This window comes from Mauremys reevesii, linkage group 25 (genome assembly GCF_016161935.1).
Source record: "Mauremys reevesii isolate NIE-2019 linkage group 25, ASM1616193v1, whole genome shotgun sequence".
NCBI lineage: Eukaryota > Metazoa > Chordata > Testudines > Geoemydidae > Mauremys > Mauremys reevesii.
The window spans coordinates 16,410,498-16,429,462 of record NC_052647.1 but is presented as its reverse complement, the minus strand read 5'-3'; the positions used below and the strand labels follow the sequence as shown (position 1 = coordinate 16,429,462).

The following is an 18,965-nucleotide window of genomic DNA, read 5'->3' as shown; positions in this document are numbered from 1 at the left end:
TTTCAGTAACTGTGTGGCTATGATGCTTCTGTATTTTTATGTCTGATTTGTAAGCAAGTATTTTTTAAGTGAGGTGAAACTTGGCCGTAGGCAAGACAAATCCACTCCAGAAAGGCGGGGACAGTCGTCTGGAAAGGCTGAGAACCGCTGGGCTCTTTGGAAAATCCGACCTGCTCCATCGGGCAAGGAGATGCCACGTTCCTTAATCGCAAACACAACCCCCCATCCCAGCTGCGTCTGTTACCCCAACAGGGTGGGGGGAGCAGCTGATCCCCCATCCTGGCCATAGCCAGGATGGAGGTGGGGGCAGAGCAGGCAGCAGCTGGGGGGTGCAGGTCCTGGCAGAGATGGGGGAGTAACGTAGAATAGCCTGAGGATGGGGGTGGTGTCCTTTAAAGCAGGGAGCAGCCCCGGGGACTAAGTGGGGGGGGTCCCCTTGCCCTGGTGAGGGAGGGGAGGGAACAGCCCTGACTGGGGGCTCTGGGAAAGAGGAGGGAGGCGCAAGGAACAGCCCCTGAGTGGAGGGGGAACCTCTAGGAAAGAGGAGGGAGGTGCACGGAACAGCCCCTGACTGGAGGTGGGCAGGCTCTGGGAAAGAGGAGGGAGGTGCACGGAACAGCCCCTGACTGGAAGTGGGCAGGCTCTGGGAAAGAGGAGGGAGGTGCACGGAACAGCCCCTGCTGGCGCTCCCTGTCCCGCGGGGGGGGGGGGGGGAAGTCGGGAAGAGCTCCTGGGAAGAGGGCGGTGTGTGACCCCTGCCCCGGAAGCCCTCCCTCGCTCTCCCGGAAGCACCGCCCCCTCCGCCTCAGTCTCTCTCTTTCCGCCGCCATCTTGAAGCCGGCTCCCCGCACAGTGAGTCCCGCCGCGTCTATCCGCCGCCATCCGCCCCGCGGCGGGCCCGGCCGGGGGTGCTGGGGGTGGGGGGGCCCGGCCTGGGGGGGCAGCAGCTGGGGGGGCCGGGCCTGGGTCCCGTTTCGGCGGAGCCTGGGTCCCAGCTACTGCCCGGCTGCGAGGCCTCCCGGCTCCGGGGTGGGGGCAGGTGGGGGGGTGACCGGTCCCTGCGGCTCCTGAGTGTGGGGGGGGGCGGCAGTGGAAGCCCCTCCCCGGTACCTGGCGGGAAAGGGGGGTGTCCCCCCCCTCCTGGGCGTGGGGGGTAGCAGGGCGCCTGGTTGGGGGACATTGAGGAGCAAGAGGGGGGTATTCTCTGAGTGGGGGGGGAGTCCTTCCCCTTTGCGCACTGGGGGGGGTGTCCATGTCTCCCCCACTCCCGTCCTCCTCTGGGGCGGGTCGCGAGTTCCCGCCTGTTGGAATAACTTTGGCCCTGTGAGGAGTGCGCACATCCTGGGCTTTCAGAGTGGGGGTTGGGGGGGTCTGAGCCTCAAGTTGGAAACCCCAAAACCGTCTGGAGCCCCCACAACTTCACTTCCCGGGGCTGACTCGGCCCTTCATCCTGCCCAGGTAGATAAACCAGATCCCCGGCGCTGTACTGAATGTGTGGGGTTTTCTGAGGAGACCTCACAACCAGAGGTGCTGGGACTAAAGGTCGCAGGGGGTGCGTCTCACAATACAGGATTGTCCCAAAGCTTCTGGGTCCTGCTATCTCCCTGTACTTCCTTCATCAGACAGGAAGAATTTGATCCTTGATTTCCACCAGCTCACCATGTGGCCTCTGACAAGTCGCTTCAACTTTCTGCCCCTCCATTTTTCCTCTCACGTAGGGAAGGACATCCCTCTTTTAAACTCATGAGTTGTGAGAGCTGGCTGAAGTCTGTAAAGAGCTGTTGGCCAGGTCAAACGTGCTGTGTATATGGGCCAAGAATTATTATCTAGGCCACTGAGTTTCATAGGAATATAGGGGTTGCCAGTGCATTTCAGACCCAAAATCCATCTAGCCCAGTATCCTGTCTCTGACTATGGCTGGTAGCAGAAACTTCAGAGGAAGGTGCAAGAACCCTACAGCAGGCAGATGAGGGATTATTTGACGCATAACTGCCCCACACACACACAAGTGGCACTTTGATCTCTAATAGATTTGGTTTTGTCCTGAAGCACAAGAGTTCATATCATTTCCATTAACTGTGTTGGCATTAACTATAACTCTGGATATTCATGATATCCATATGAATATGCAATTCCATTTTTAATCTTAAATTCTTGGCCACTATGATCACCATTGCAGACCTGTTGCCTCTGAGGACATGCATAACGAGTTTACTTGCTTGCTGGAAATGGGAAATGCTGTGATATAAGGGTTTGGTAATGGGAAAGACAACTTTGTTGCAATTTCATGGTGAAATAAAATTACAGCTTCTCTCTTACTTGTTTTAAAAGTTTTATGAAACTTCCTTATTTGTAGCCGCACAAAAGTGCATCTGTTTGGTTTCCCTGATTGTGGGAGAGACATTAACTGTGAATGTCATGGGACTTTTTCCTCTTAGCTTCCCAAAGAACTGAATCCTTCACTAATGGTGGCATCTGTTTTTTCTTTCTTGCTCTCAGAAATGCCTGGTGAAGCGACAGAAACCGTCCCAGCCACAGAGCAGGAACTGCCACAGCCTCAGGCTGAGACAGGTTAGTGTTGCTTTGCTTTATTATACACCTTCTGAAAGGATCCCAAAACTCATCCACCCTAAACTTCAAGAACAGGTGAAGCCAGTTTGTGGGGAGGGAGAACAAGAATATTTTGACCATTGGTGGCTTTTGGAAATCTAGTTAAAAGCCTTGATGAAGGAAGGTTGAGCGCTGGTAACTTGACTGGGTTTCACTTGCTCAAATGGATGAGTTAAGGGGGCTCTTTGAGTGGAAATGGTGGTAGCATGCTTGAAGGGCAGTAAGGGGTCAGTCGATACTGCTGCCCAGCTGTACAACCAAGGCTTTGGCAGTGTGTGATGTGCAGAAATACTAATTGTAAAACACCAACCCGCTTTCATTTAACTAGTGTTCTGATTTGCTGTGGTTCCTAAGTGAAACTCAAGTGTGTGGGTCTCTGCTGCTCTAACCCGGGTGAAATGCTGGATGTTGGTTTCATTGCTTTTGGTGCCTTTTCTCTTAACCACATATTGTTTGGCTGCCTGCTGTTGTACAAGGCAGAACTGTTTGTCCCACACCATCGCCACATGATTGTGTGGGTGTTTCTCACTCAACCAGCTCAAAAGCCACTTCATGCCAGCAGTGATACTGGTTATTAAATATATGGTAACATTCAGAGTCGGACAACGCAGTCCCAGCGTAGCCAGCTCTGTGTTACACGGCCTACAGTGGAATTGCAAAAGCATGCTTGGTACGTTCAGTAACATGCTGATTCCCTCCATCAGGGGATGTCATCAGCTTATGTCACGCATTTGTAACCTACTGTTGTTACAAGTAACACTGTAAGTCCTTAGTAGTGAAGCGGATTAGAGATACTAATTTTTTTCAGCTTGTTTTCTTTGTGTCTGTGAGGGCACTTGGTATATGGTCAATTTCACTCTTTCCCCTGTGTACTCGGTTTCCCATATTGCATGTGTAGGTCTCTCGGAAAACAGCAGGGAGGAGAGAAACATTTTAAAGCCATAGGACAATGTAGCTGTAAATCTGCAAAGATTTACTGGGTGCTGAGAGATTCCTTTTAACTCCTTGAAACTGACTAGATAACAGATTCTCTCCAATGGAATGGCTAAAAGTGGACACAGGGAGTAACATGATGCTTCAGCCAGAAAGTTACAGCGGGGTTTGGCATTCACCGCACATTGTGATGCACTGCTGGTGAATGTGCTGTATGAACACCTGACTACTCTTGGGAGGGAGGGAGGGAGGGAGGAGTTGAATTGAGAGTCGGTGCAGCTTTAAAAAAAAAAAAAAAGGCAACAGAATCCTGCTTGCGTTTTGCAGTGTGTATGAATTTAGTAATGATTTTCAAACCCACTGTATGTTGTGCTTCTCAATTGTCTCTCTTGAAGGTTTCCTGGGTGCTGTGATCCGGTTAGCGAATAGTATGGCCTTGTTTGCTACATTTCTGCTTAGAGGGTCGGGGCACACTGCATGACTGTAGGACTGGGCCTGAGGCCTGGGGAGCCACACGGTGCATGACTGGTAAATGGGGTGAATTCTGTCCGAGGGCTGTGTGAGTTTGACTTGGGGACAACAAGAAAAATTGGGACCATATGAATGATCAAACGCTACTGGGGGAAAGGTTTTGTGAAAGGAAATAACCCGGGGGGAGTGGGTGGGGCTAAAGTCCAGGTCTCAGCATGATGGTTAAGTTGTTCTTGTTGGTCATGAGTCAAGTAGGTAGCTCAGTTTGACTAGCAGTATAGTCATGCTGCCATTTTCTTTAAATGCCTCATTGAGGGGTAGCTGCGATTCCTATGGCAGGGTAGCTTCCCAGGCACCACTGGTGCCCTTGGGTGAATACAGAGCTGCAGCATCCCAGGGCATGGTTTTTCTCTGGGTCTCCGAGGATAACTCACACATTTTCCCCACTCTTGATGCTTCTCATCTCTTGGGTGTCTTCCCACGCCATGGAGTATATAAAGGTTGGTGGATCTTGGTAGTAGGGGGTGTGTACTCAACAGCTGATGCTATTGCAGTAACTCCTCCCCCGGCTCCCGGGGAAGCAAGCTGGGCTCTCACAGGAGTGACACTGGCAGCTGAGCAAACCAGAGCAGTTGCCACCAAGAGTCCTGAGGTGGCAGGCGAGGGTTCCCAGGCTGAGGCTGTACAGGCTGAAGCTGCTCTGGAGCCTTCAGGTAGGTCTCAAGTTACTACAGGAGGTAGAGTGTGGCTGGGGGGGCGCGAAGAGTTACCCTGTCTGGCTCTGACTCATCTAGAGCATTAGAAATACCAGCTCCGCATTGAGCAGACTCTTCCGAAGCCTGGGGGGGCACTGCAGGTTAGAGGGCTCTGATAACATGTACGATTACCTGCGTTTGTGTGACTTAATCTCTGAGCTGGTTTCATCGCACCTCTTGCCACCCAAGTGTATCTCTGCGGGAGTTAGATTGGCCTGTGGAAAGAGCATAACGCAGTGCTGAACTCCTGAGGACCAGCAATATGGGGCTTCGTTTGCCACCCCCGCAGCCCAGTTACTAGGAGCTTCACCAATTGTTTGTGGCCTCAATGAAACCCACTGCTCCTGGGCTGGTAGGAGATGCCCCTGGAGCACACTGGGGGGCATTAGAGCTGGCGGTTGCATGGCAGTCGTGTCTCAGTGATGTCCAGAGTGATCATGTCTGAGGCATCTTGAGTGAATGTGGAAGGATCAAGGAGGCCTCATGGAGACTGGAAAGAATTTTTCAAAGGGAAAGTTACAGGGAATGCCCCCTGCTGCCTGGTTCATGCTCGGCTCAGCACCTTTCTGAGATTAGCGCCCCTTTGTTAGACTTGGTAGTTCCCCTTTAAGAAGCTGATCGGTTTCCCTACTCGGAAGCCGGTAACTTCTGGGGGGCATGTGCTGGGCCTTTCTTCCCCCTTGCTACAGGACTCCCAATTTTAGACTCCACTCTGGGATCTGCCATGTTTTATTGTCGTACATTTCACTAACGCTGGAAACCAACTCCTGCTCTCTTTCCTTGGGGGTGGGAGGGGGCTTTTGGGGGGGGCCTCACCCCACAAGTGGGCACTGGTTCGAGACATCAGAGTATGCGTTAGTATTCCCTCCTGCACCGAGTACAGAACTGGGCCTAGCTGTCTGGCTCTCAGCAGCTGCGAGATGACAGGTTCTGGTCTCTAAAGGCTGAGCCAGGACTACGTGTGCGGCTGACGTCTGGCGTCTGCCACTGAGTGAGCAGTCAAGTGACCTATACAAAGTGGCTGACACATCAACGAGTCGGTCATTCCTACCTGGATCAGGGCTCAGCTCTCGGAATGTCAGCACATGGGGTGTCCCTGTTACCTGGTTCAGGCAAGAGCTTAGAGTTTGGCCTGGTGTCTTAGCCAGTGAGGTAGGGCTGAGGGGAGTCTCTTAGCATGAGCAGGGGGGTGGCGAGGTTTATGAGGGTGAGTAGGTTTGCAGCTTCCTATATGTCTATCCCAGTGACACAGCCTCTTCCCGCCCCACCGCAGGAGGGTCAGTGAAAGCCTTAGCCACTTGATCAGTGCAGCACTGGGGTTACCTTCGTGCTGCAGCCAAGCCTTGCAGTCTGCGTTAGTCAGCACTGCCCTGCTGCGAGAGGACCTGGAGCGGGAGTCAGGCCTCAGACTCACAAAGGGCATGTCCCTTCTGTTCTCCAGCTGTTCAGGAGAAGAACGCAGAGAAGCCCTCTGCTTCCCAGACACCTGCAGACCATGCCTCAGGCCTGCTGGGAACAGGCCACCTCTTCCCCACCCTCCTGCTCATCATGAAGCCCCCCTTCCTAGCCCCTGGAAGCCGATGCTGGGTTAACTGGTGTAACAGCCCAGGCAGCACTGCTGTTCCTGTTTAACTAGTGGGCGTTCTGGGGTTGCACGCTGCCCCAGGCGGCGTGAGTCACAATGTCTCCAGTGAATTGTACCTGATGATGGAATATCAACTGGAACAGGTCAGCCCTTCTCCTTGCCTGACCCCTCTGCCTGCAGCTTTTTGCTAAGCAGATTGCTGCTCATGAGAACCAGCTCGTTCACATACGCTGCCAAATGCGGCCTCTTCCCCTGCCCTTCGATACAGACTACACAGGTTTCTCCCTAGTTCAGTCTCACCGGACTTGTTCTGCCCCCCTCTTCCAGAGACCTCGCTGGGTGCTCTCCCTCGGAGGCTTGGGGTGCATCGAGCGCTCAGGAAAGGAAAGGGCTGATGCCCCTCGCTAGAGTTATAGATCATGTGGGCAGGCGCGGCTTGGTTTTGGTGTGCAGCTGTCCAGTGCATCTAGCTCCTGACCAGCAGAATCATCAGGACCACGCTGTCCTGGAGCCATCTTCCCCACGCTAACTCGCTTGGGTTGCGGCCCAGCCTGGGTTTGAACTCTGGTATCCAGAGGCGAAAGTTGAGCGGCACCATTCTTGTGGGACCTGGTTTGTCTTGGAAATGGAGCAGAACCTTCTTGCTTGCAGCAGCTCCTGATGGGAAGGACTTGTCGGTAATAACCTTTCACTCTTGCTTGTTTAGCTCCTGCTGTCCCTGCCCCTCCTGCCGGTGCTCCTGCAGCGCCCGCAGCCGCTGTTTCTGAGCCTCCTGTTCAAGTGTCAGGTATTCTGAACTCATGTCCCGTCCCCCGTGCGTCTCATTAACAATGTTTGCTGTGCTGGGTAGTCCATTAACAAAACCGTTTAGCAAAGAGTGCAGTGCAAGAAGAGGAGCCTGGGAGCTAGGACTCCTGGGTTCTTCTCCCATGTCACCACCGCGTGCCTCAGTTCACTTATGTGTAAAAGAAAATCTGCATTCCAGGAGCACACGAGGCCTTGAATTGCATGGTTGTAAAGCCTTCCTCGGATAAAGAATGCATGTGAGAGCCTGGTGTGTTGAGACAATGAAACCGCAACATTCAGGAGCTGTGTGGCAACTTGTGATGTTTCCTTCCCATTCTCAGGCATCCCAATTGCCAGGGCCTAACCTAACCCACCTAAAAAGGAGCAGTTTGCAGCCAGGCTCCTCTTTAATATGCAGGTGCAGCCCACAGAGACCGTGAAGGCCGGCACGTGATCCTGCCCTCTTTGGATCCAGGTGGAGCCCTGCATGCCTGGGCCTGCCGCCTCTGCAGAGCACACCTCCGTATTAGCTGAGGGAGCCAAGCTTTGAATTGGACTGTGTGAAGCTCAAGGGTGTGTAACTGCCCCCATCTCCCAGAATCCCTTTGGGAGAAAAATTGAATGCTTGTACCAGTCTGCTGATTCCAGAGCCAGGCAAACTCCGAACCAACCAGACACCGACCGCTCCACCTGGCTTGTCAGGCACTTGTACGTGGCATCTAGAAACCCACACAGCGTCCTGGTTTGTGTGTTAAAATACATTGATCTGTCTCCCTCTGGGGGGAGGGGGAGGCGTCTGTCCTTTTTGAGAGCCACAAGGGACGTGGTGTTAAAGGGCCATCGCCGGGGGCCGCCCGTCTGCCCAGGTAACTGAACTGCAGCCCACGCGGGGTCGCGCTGGATAACTCACCTTTCTCCCCTTGCTCCCTTGGTTTTCTTTTTTCATTGGTTCACTTTGTTTCTCTCTCTCCATCTCTTCATGCTGCTCCTTCCCCGGCGCTAGCTCCACCTCCTGCCGCAAACCCTGCCCAGCCCTCCTCTCCGAGTGCCCCCCCGGGCCTGGCTGTGTCACTAGAGCAGCCCCCCTCCCCAACCTCTCCTGCTTCCCCAGCGCTGGCTCCCCCTGCAGCCCCTGCCTCCCTACCTGTGATCCCAGCTCTGATGCCTCCTACCTTTTCCGCTCCCGTAAAGCTCCCAGCTGCAGCTCCCCCTATCCCCCCTGCAGACCCAGCCGATACCATCGCTCCAGGCTCTCCCAGGCCTGCTGCTTCCCCAGTTACTCCTGCGGGCCCAGCACTGGCATCTCCCTCTGCTACCCCAAGCTCTCCCCTGGCCCCTCTCACCACCCCTCTTGCCCCACTAGCAGCACCAGCCTCTCCTAGATGCCCAGTTTTGACAGCTCTTGTTTCTCCCCTGATCCCCCTCATTCCTCCTGTGGCCCCTGTTCTGGTGGCTCCTGCGGCCCCAGGCCCTCTTGCTCCTCCTGCAATCTCAGCCACCCCCCCTGTGGCTGCTGCCCCTGCCCCCCTCATCCCTGCTGCTACCCCTGTGACCCAGCCTACTTCCCCAGCCCCTCGTGTTCCTCCTGTAGTCACTGCTGCTCCCCCAGCCACTCTCACATCCCCTGGGGCCTCGGCTTCTCCCGTGGTCTCTGCTGCTGCCCCTCTGGCCCCAACCTCTTTCCCAGCTTTTCCCATGGCTCCTGCCCCAGCCCCCTTCACTCCCTGTGAGACCCCTGCCTCTCCCCCGGCCCCTCTCCCTCCCCCAGAGACCCCAGGCCCCTCCACGCTCTCCGAGACCCCTGCCTCTCCCCCGGCCCCTCTCCCTCCCCCCGAGACCCCAGGCCCCTCCACGCTCTCCGAGACCCCTGCCTCTCCCCCGGCCCCTCTCCCTCCCCAGAGACCCCTGCCTCCCCCAACCCTCCTACTTCCCCAAACACCCCAGGCCCTTCCACACACACCGAGACCCCTGCCTCTCCCCCCGCCCCTCTCCCTCCCCCAAAGACCCCAGCCTCTCCTACAGCTCCTGCCCCAGGCCCCTCCACGCCCTCCGAGACCCCTGCCTCTCCCCCAACCCCTCTCCCACCCCCAAAGACCCCAGCCTAACCTACACCTCCTGGCACAGGCCCCACTGAGAACCCAGCCTCTCCCCAACCCCTCTCCCTCCCCCAGAGACCCCAGCCTCTCCTACAGCTCCTATCCAAGCCCCCTCCACTCCCTCTGAGACCCCTGCCTCTCTACCAAAGCCCCCAGCCTCTCCTGTGGGTCCTGCTTCTGCCCCAGTCTTCCCCATGCCCTCTGAGTCCCCGCCCTCTCCCCCAACCCCTCTCCCTTCTGCTATGGCCTCAGCTTCTACTGCTCCTCCTGCCTCTGCCCCAACCCCCTCCACTTCCCCCAAAACCCCTGCTCTTCCACCAAAGGCCCCAGCCTCCCCTGTGGGTCCTGCTCCTGCCCCAGCCCCCAACGGTCCCCCTGTGACCCCAGCCTCTCCCCCAACCACTCACCCTTCCCCTATGGCTCCTACCCCAGCCCCTCTCCATCCCTTGGTAGCTCCTGTTTCTCCCAGTGTGAGGCCAGCTCTGGTGGCTCCAGCATCTCCACCAGCTCCTGTCACCCCCCCTGAGGCTGCAATGTCTCCTGTGACCCCTGTTTCCCCCCCTGTGGCCCCAGCCTCTCCCACTTCCCCAGTTCTGGTGACCCCTGGCTCTCCCCCTGTCCCAAAGGCAGCAGCTGAGGCTGCTGCCCCTGGCTTTTCTCCCGCCTCCTCTCCTGAGCTCCTCCTTGCTCCCCAGAAACCAGCTTCCTCGCCAGTTGCTTCCACTGCCCTCCCTGCCACTCCCCTTACTGCAGCGAGTAGCCACGCCCCTGCGCCTCTGCCCACTTCCCCCGCTGAAGAGCTAACCCCCCACCCCGGGCTTCCTAAACCATCCCCGCCTTCCTCCTCCCCTGGTCCTGCGCCCGAAGCACCAGCTAGCCCCCCCGCCCCCGTCTGGGCTGCTACCATCGATGACGACGAGCTGCCGCCTCTCATCCCTCCCGAGGCGCCTGCTGGGGAGCTTCCTTTGCAGCCGATCCTGGTGGATCTCTCCTCTCCTAGACCCGCTGTGGCCCCTGCTGAGGCCCCAGCTCCTCTTCCTCCAGCCAAGCAACCCATGCTGAAGAATGACAAGGGTATTTGCGGCCTCGGTTTGCTGTGTGCATGGAGTGTCAGCGGCTGTCCACCGAGTACTAACCTCGTAGAGATTGTCGGGCCTCAATTCGCCTTCGCGCCCCCCCCCCCCCCCCCACTTCGGCTTGGTTTGTTAGCCTAGAAACGTAGCCTTGCTATGTAGTGAAGCCAGAATAACCCCGTGCTGAGCCATGGTGAGCACTGCCCCGGATCCTGACTGGGGTAAAGCCTCTTTTACTTGGCATCCCAGTATCAGGCAGGTCACAGCCTGCGGCCCGCTCTTGTGTTGGGCACCAGCTTCTGCCGTTTGTTCGAGTGCAGTTCACGTCACTAATGGAGGGGTCTGGGGGACGCACTGAGCATGGGGCTGGCTTGCAGGGGCGGGTGGTTTGAACTCTGTTGCGTCTGGACCAGCGTCACCAGGACTGCGTAGGGCTTGAAAGGCCAGTCGGAGCCTCCCACTTGGATGTTTCTCCAACGCCTGCTGTGTATTTAATCCATTCCTCTCCTAATTCTCTGTTTCTCAGCAACCTTGTGGGGATCTAGGTTAGCTTAGAGATCGCCAGAGGAGCCAGGGTTAATCGTGGTCACTTCGGGCCGCCTGTGTTGGGCAGATGCTCACAGTTCTGCTTGGCTTTAGCATCCCGGCTGGGTCACCTGTGGTTATCCTTTTACTTCCCTGGCAGCAAGTGTGGTGTTAAAATGTGTCTCGGTGGCCTGTGATGGTTCTTAGCGCGTGTGTGGTCAGTTGACCCATCTGCCCTCACTTCTGGGCCACGGGATTGTTGCCGTATGTCATTGGTGGTGGTGGCCTGCCCTATACACACCCTCCCCAAGCTGCACACAGCATTTAGTGCAGGGCCCGAGGGTCGGGGGGTGAGTGGTTGGTGGGTCTGTCTAGTTACCGAGCCTTCTCTCCACTCCCAGTGAGACTGGGGCACGTGGAAATCACAAACGGGGCTGGGTTTGTGCCCTGGCTGGTCTTCATTTCTGAACTGGCTGTGAGCACAGGTGAGGAGGGTTGTGACTCGCCCCTCCCGCTCTGCGCTGGGGGTCAAGTGTGGCACAGACAGATTCTGCTGCTTCACTTCTGTGCTGTCAGGCACGTTTCGTTCTCCAACACGTCCCGGCTTGCGAGCTACCTACACCCACTGCAGCGGAGACTTGCGTGAACTGCCAGCGATCCTCTGAGTCTTACCAGAACCTGGGCAGCGGCCCAGATACGCATCCAGAGCTGCTGCTTCCTGCTAAGGGCTCTTGGTTTAATTGGTGTCATACCACCCCTTTAACAGAGCCCTGCATGGGCCTGGCTTTGTGCAAAGCCACAGCGTAACCCTGCGAGCTCAGGGGGAAGCGTAGCCAGTTTCCCTGCTCTAGCCTGCGCTCCTGCAATCCCCCGCTTTGCTGTCATTTAACCAGACTGAAGAGGTCTTTTGTCTTCCCCCCACCCACCCCAGCTGGGTCCCTGGTGATGCGAGTTCTGCTGCGCTGACTCGCTCTCCGGGTGTTGTCGAACCTGCTTTTTAGGGTGGCCAGACAGCAAGTGTGACAAATCGGGACAGGAGGTGGGGGGTAATAGGAGCCTATATAAGAAAAAGCCCCAAATATCGGGACTGTCCCTATAAAATCAGGACATCTGGCCACCCTATTGCCTTTACACGTGTTTATCATCTGCTCCTGCCTATCACACGCTTCACTGCTGATGAATGTAAAGGTTCGGGCTTGGAGCTGGATTCTGCAAAGAGCTGAGCACTTGTGACTCCCGCTGATTTTAAAGGAGATGGGGAGGTGCCCAGTGCCCTCGCTCGGCTCACTAATTAGGTGCAGATACTTCCCCACTTCGCCTAGGGGAGTACCTTACGCTCCTTCCTGTTTCGCAGCTTCTAGACGGGACAGAATACCAACCATCCCCCCCGTCCTCTAATTCACTCTCCCTTCCCTGTCCAAAATCCAGTGGCAGCTGTGTAGGCAGGGTCTGTAAACCCAATGGCCTCTCAGATACCAGGTTCTGATCCGCTCCAGTCTAGTTGTTAGAGAGAGCAGGAGGGTAAGGAGCAGGCAGTCATGCCGTCTGGCCCGAGCCAGCCTGAATACTAGGCTTCTGTCTGCTGCTGCACAAGGGTCTTTCCCCCACCGTTTCCGAGCACTGGATTTCCAGAGCGTTTTGTGCTACTAGTCTGTGTTGTCCTCCTTGGATGTGCCTGGTCCTTTATTACCCAGGAGGGATCAGTGAGGGGAGAACTGCTCCTCTACCAGGTCTTGCATAAGTTTATTGGCTTGAAGTTCATTTTGGTGTGAACTGGCGTGATGGAGCAGTGTCAACCCTTTGGTATAACGAGACCCTAAACAACCCCATGGCAAAGGCTCTGCCAGAACAGGGCAGCTTCCTTGGCCCCTTCTGTTTCCTCCAGCCTTGCCTGCTACTTCCCACAGGGGCCCACGCTGGAAAATGTGATGCATGTTTGTTTCCATAGGGTCCGGCACAGAATCCGACAGTGACGAATCGGTGCCAGAACTCGAAGAACAAGACTCTACACAGGCCACCACACAGCAGGCACAGGTGAGGGGTCCGCTCCCTGCAGCTGAGCGCGTGCGGTGGGGCTGCGTTGCAGGATCCCTGGCTTCTGGAAGTGAGCGCGAGGCCCTTTCATCTTCACGCTGTGTAGGGCTGTGATCTGTGAACTGAGTGAGCCCAAGCAGTCACTTCAGGTGGACGTGAACATGCATCTCTCACTGTGCTCACAGATATGGGGGAAGGCCCTTGGGAAATCCCCATTCTTTAATCCACCCAGACGCATCCCTCCCAGTCCTTGTAGATCCTGTGCCAGCTAGCTCCCGGCGCTGTGAATGCTGGCCGCCGGAGAGTCTGTTCCTCCCTCCCCATGCTGCTCTCAGTGCATGTGGCCCAAGCTCTGTCCTGAACTCGGCTCCCCAGCACGGCAGAGCAGCAGTTTCTGAGAGAGACCATCTCCGCTGCTCCCCCTGCTGTTGGTTCCTTGGGCCTCTTCCCCAGGATTTCCTAAGGTCCCACTTGTTTTCTGTCCCTGCAGCTCGCAGCAGCAGCTGAAATAGATGAAGAACCAGTTAGCAAAGCAAAACAGAGCCGGAGTGAAAAGAAAGCACGAAAGGTAAGAGAAGATGGCAGTGGGCCCAATTCCTCGCCCTCCCTTAGGGTGTCAGCCAGCCCCGCTGGGAAGAGGAATGGCTCTGTCAAGATCTCAGTGCGCATTGGGGCTTATATCCACTGGGCCCCTTCGATTTAGCCCTGTTGTGCCCAGCATGGTGCAGCTTGTATAGTGCAAGGCCTCCTGTGCTGGCAAGGCTGGCACGGAACCTAGGGGCACTTGTGTGACGCCTTTCTCATCCAGTGACCTCAGAGGCCAGCCCTGGCGACCCCCAGCCGAGGGGGTGTGCCCGTTCCAGAGGAGAAATGGAAACAGAGAGAGGTGACCTCAGGTCACCCAGCAAGGCGGTGGCAGAGCTGGGAATGAACACTGCCTCCAGGTTCTCTACCTTCCGCCTCTGTCTACAAGGCTTTGAAGGCTTCTCGGACGTAGAAATGTCAGAGGTTTCTTTGTGGGATCCCGATGTCCTGAGCCTAGACTATCTCAATGAGCGATTTCTCTTCCCTTCCCCTTTGCTTTTAAGGCAATGTCCAAACTGGGCCTTCGCCAGGTCACAGGTGTAACCCGAGTCACCATCCGGAAATCCAAAAACATCCTCTTCGTCATCACGAAGCCAGACGTGTACAAAAGCCCCGCATCAGACACCTACATCGTCTTCGGTGAGGCAAAGGTGAGCTGAGCCCGCTCGTGATGGGCGGGCGAACATCTGACCGCTCTTTCAATCTGTGTTCACAGTAGCATGGTGGCCCAGCCAGACCTCGGGGTTTGCAGTTCTGTGGCGTCTTGCTTCAGACAGAAGTGTGCCTAGATGAGTTTCCCTGCTCTGTGTGTGTGTGTGTCTGGTGGGATGGGATGGGAGTGGGCTCTGAACCCTCTCTGCCGGCTGGTTTTCTCATCTCCACTGTGCTTGCACTGCGGCTGTGGCTGACTCAAAAGGCCTTCGATATCTGAACCTCCATTCGGAAGTCCTGGCTTCTCTTTGGGTTCAGTTTCAAATTGCAGCCTGTTCACCAGCATCTCACTGTGCTCTGTGCTTCTCCCAACCCCCAGATCGAAGATCTGTCCCAGCAGGCGCAGCTGGCAGCTGCCGAGAAATTCAAAGTGCAAGGAGAAGCCGTCTCAAACATTCAGGAAAACACACAGACTCCCACCGTACAGGAGGAGAGCGAAGAAGAGGAAGTATGTGGTCTCCGGGGCCCAGTCATGTTTGGGGTCTGAAACAAGCTCACAGCCAGTGCAGTTCAGATGAAAGGACCCACTGTATTAATGTGCACGTGTGGTTAATGGAACGTGCTGGCCGCCCACCCTAATGTCTCCCTCTGGCAGGTGTCCAGGACCCCTGTGTGAAGCTGGTTGGGGGTGGGTTCCCAGCCCGTTTCCTAGGGGGCTGGATGTCTGCCTCACGCAAACCATCGTACCGACTGGTCCTCTCTTTGGGAAGCCCGGCAGAGGGCAGGCCCTGGACATTTACTATCCTTCCCCGCTCCGGAACAGGCACTTCTCACCAGCATGGATTACTACCGTTACGGGGCTCCTGCTGCTGTATGGATTGTGATACCTCCCTGTCGCACTCACCTTCACGGCATCTGAGCCCATTTGTCCCTATAATGCGTGCTGGATACACTGAGACGTGGTACCTGGGGATTCCCTGTCCCTTCCCCCGCCTCCCTGCCCTAATGGTAGAAAGAAGAAACTTGCCCTGAGCTCTGGCCATCCCAGAATCCCCTACTGCGACGCTGCTTGCACCTTCCGTCTGAAGCAGCTGGTGCTGGCCACTGTCAGGAGACAGGATAACAGGCCAGATTGGGTCTGATCCAGCCTGGTAATTTCTGTGCTTCCATGAAGCAGGCAAGCAGTGAAATCAGATCATGACTGCTGCTACTGCTTGGGTTGAATTGTGGCTCCCCCCAGTGGGCCGGGGCCATCTGTACCTGCACGGCACAGAGAGGTCCGTGCCACCAGCTGGGAGACAGACCTGGTCTTTTCTCGCGTAGGTTGACGAGACCGGCGTTGAGGTGAAGGACATCGAGCTGGTCATGTCCCAGGCGAACGTGTCCCGGGCGAAGGCTGTCCGGGCCCTGAAGAACAACAGTAATGATATTGTAAATGCTATTATGGTGAGTGGCCCCCGAAGCCAAGTTCCCAGCCAGTCGAGCAACCCAAAACCTGGGGAGTAGACGTTACAGTTTGGAGTGACTCCTCCCTGGATGGGGAGAACAGGGCACGCTCGTTTCACTGCTGATGGGTGTGAGGCGCTTACTGATCAGTTACCATGAGGGCATGTCTCTACTTACCCCCTCCTCTCTTCGTGTCTCAACTCGCCTGTTCTTCTTCATTCTGGCAGTTTTCATTGTCTGCACCAACGTCGCCATTGGGAATGGGGGGAAATAACAGATCCGATGGTACAAAATCCGCTTGGGTCTGTGTTGTGATGTAAATAATTATTTGGGGGGTAGGCGTCCCCCTGCCTTTGTCCTCCCTGCCCCCCCGTGTGTATCCAAGCAGGATATCGCACAGCTCTCTGCCCTCAGAGTAGCCATAACAGCCTTCCCCAAGGCCACTTGGCCCCGCTTGGTAGATAAACAGTCTGAAGCTCACGCCGCTCTGTTGCTTCTGCATCAGCATGCTGGAGCGGGTGGCGTGCAGAGCTTAGTGAAGTCTCCAGGGAATTTCAGACCTACCCCCAGGGATAGTTTCTAACCTTTCTCTCTCTCTCTCTCTCTCCAGGAATTGACGATGTAGCCATCAGAAGGGAGGAACCTTTTGGTTTTTCAGAGAAGAGTAAAATGCAGCTAAATTTAACATTTGTACTATTTCTATCGATAAATAAAAGTTGTGGCTTATTGTCGGTGAAATCTTTTATTTTTTGTTTTGCCTTTTGTTTGCCCCGAGGTCACAAGGAGGTGTAACTGCTGATCACAGAGAAGATCCCGGGCCTGACATTGTCTCTCCTTTGCTGTTCCTGGGGAAGCACACCTGCTAATTCTAGGGTTTCCTTGCTCAGTGTGAAGGTCCACCAGCCTGTAGGGGCAGCAAAGGGCTCAGACTCTAGCACATGAATGTTCCTTCGCGAGTGTGGAACACTGAGCTTACGGACACCCGCTGTCTAAAGTTCATCGCAAATTCTCATGTTCAGAGGTTAGAAAATCTCTGGAGGGCTTCATCCCCTCCAAAGGTGATGCAAGATTGCTCCCTTTAGAGTTCTCAAGTGTCTAGTCTGCTCCAGGTTTTAATGACTCCGGTGTTACCAACATGTAAGGGATCTGGGGGTCATAGTGGACCACAAGCTAAATATGAGTCAACAATGTAACACTGTTGCAAAAAAGCAAACATAATTCTGGGATGTAGTTGCAGACACGAGACGTAATTCTTCTGCGCTGATTAGGCCTCAGCTGGAGTATTGTGTCTAGTTCTGGGCGCCACATTTCAGGAAGGATGTGGACAAATTGGCGAGAGTCCAGGGAAGAGCAACAAAAATGATTTAAGGGTCTAGAAAACATGACCTGTGAGGGAAGATTGAAAAAATTGGGTTTGTTTAGTCTGAAAGAGAAGACTGAGAAGGGACATAAGTTTTCAAGTACATAAAAGGTTGTTACAAGGAGGCGGGAGAAGAATTGTTGTTCTTAACCTCTGAGGCTAGGACAAGAAGCAATGGGCTTAAATTGCAGCAGGGGAGGTTTAGGTTGGACGTTAGGAAAAACTTTCTAACAGGGTGGTTAAGCACTGGAATAAATTGCCTAGCTAGGTTGTGGTATCTCCGTCACTGGAGATTTTTAAGAGCAGGTTGGACAAATACCGGTCAGGGATGGTCTAGATAATACTTAGTCCTGCCATGAGTGCAGGGGACTGGACTAGATGACCTCTCGAGGTCCCTTACAGTCCTATGATTCTACGAACATAATCATGAGATTGGCCTAAAAATCGTGACCTCTTTATAAAAAGGAAAGTCACATTCTTTTGATCTGCCGTTTGGTTTCTGAGGCTTTAGGTTACACTCGCTTAATGTGTCTAAGCTTTTCTCTGCTACCATGAAAGAATCGTCCCTGGCTCTCTAGTGATTTTCGTTTACAGAGGAAGTATCATTACCCCCATTTTATAGATGAGCAAACTGAGGCACAGAGAGGTAAGTGCCTTGCCCAAGGTTACCCAGCAGGCCAGTGACAGAGCCAGGTCTCCTGAGGCCCAGTCCAGTGACCTCTCTTGAGCTACAGTGTTGTGTGGTGCTAGGAACTGGACAAAACCAAGAAAAAGACAGTCCTTGCGATCTCTTGATTTCAGCACTTGGAGCTTCTGGAAATACCCCCAAAATAACAAGAATTGGCAACTCTGCTCAGCTGGTGGATCTTCAGCTGCTTCCTTGGATCGGTGGCGTTGGGAAGTTTTTCTTGGCGTTCATCCCTTATTTACACCCTGTTGTGTAACTTTTGAGGGTGGAGTCACTGTCTGAACTTGCTGTCAGGGTGTTAACATTTATATTGCAGTAGCACCTGCCAGCCTCAGTCAGGCCAGGGCCTTATTGTGCTAGGTATGTACAAAGTAAATGACAATACCCACCATTTAAAAATGCTGCTTTACTAGAACTTTAATGGCATTGTCGTGTACTACCACGTGATGAGATTTCTTTGATCTCTTGTTCCCCAGCCTACAAATAAACCTGTCCTTGTCCAGAAAGTTGAGTGCGGTGCAGAGGGAGGTTTTCAAAAGACCAGCAGTCGGTGGGAGGGAGCTAACCCCCAATGAAATCCTAAGTGTCATGAAAGGAAAAAGCAGGAGTGGTGGAAATGAGAATCTTTTCACTGCTTAGTAACGCGTTTCTCCCTGTGCAATAAAAACTGGGCCGTGGAACAACTCATTACAACTGATTAGCTACACTGCGGAGAATACAGTCAGCAAGGAACCCCAAATGACAGCAGGGAGAGCTGCTAGCTGGAAGCCCCTCGTGCTGTGCACAAGCGCTATAGATACTGCTGTTAGTCACAGTCTGTCTGTGTAAATCCAAGCAGGCAGAGTTCTCAATCTCCCATGGGAAGCCTTTGGAGGATGCAGGAAGATGGAGCAGAGAAGGACGGATGCTGTAGCCAAATTTGGGGGAAATGCTGGAGCATGAGGTTCAGGGAGCCGGACTCGATCGTTTTAATTAAGACTGGTTTCAGAGTAGCAGCCGTGTTAGTTTGTATCCGCAAAAAGAACAGGAGTACTTGTGGCATCTTAGAGACTAACACATTTATTTCAGCATAAGCTTTTGTGGGCTACAGCTCACTTCTTCGGATGCATAGAACGGAACACACAGGAGATATTTCTACATATATTTAATTAAGACTAGCGCTCAAAGAGAAGTGATAGGATTTGAAAGTAGCCTAGGACTCCAGTAGGCTGCATTCAGAGGCTGGTAGGTGAGAATAGAAGGAGTCAAACCTGACAGGATCTCTTCCAGAGTTGCATTTGGTGTGGGGTGGTAGAGCTGATTTTCATAAACTATTCTAATCTCCCAGATGTTGCTTTGAGCCTGCAGGTGCATCGATAGGGCTTAAT

General features: G+C 54.4%; 1 protein-coding gene across 2 annotated transcripts; it reads left to right on the top strand.

The window, feature by feature from the left end:
- The first annotated feature begins 716 nt into the window (after positions 1-716).
- Positions 717-16,295, top strand: NACA (nascent polypeptide associated complex subunit alpha). Of its 2 annotated transcripts, XM_039514578.1 has the most exons (9): positions 717-852; positions 2,500-2,571; positions 7,061-7,141; positions 12,783-12,868; positions 13,359-13,436; positions 13,957-14,103; positions 14,484-14,612; positions 15,428-15,550; positions 16,161-16,295. In XM_039514578.1, exons 2-9 carry the CDS (start codon positions 2,502-2,504, stop codon positions 16,173-16,175), a joined length of 729 nt encoding a protein of 242 aa, XP_039370512.1. In that variant the 5' UTR covers positions 717-852; positions 2,500-2,501; the 3' UTR covers positions 16,176-16,295. The 2 variants fall into 2 exon arrangements, with proteins under 2 accessions (XP_039370512.1, XP_039370513.1); XM_039514579.1 differs by lacking the exon at positions 7,061-7,141.
- The last annotated feature ends 2,670 nt before the right edge of the window (positions 16,296-18,965 follow it).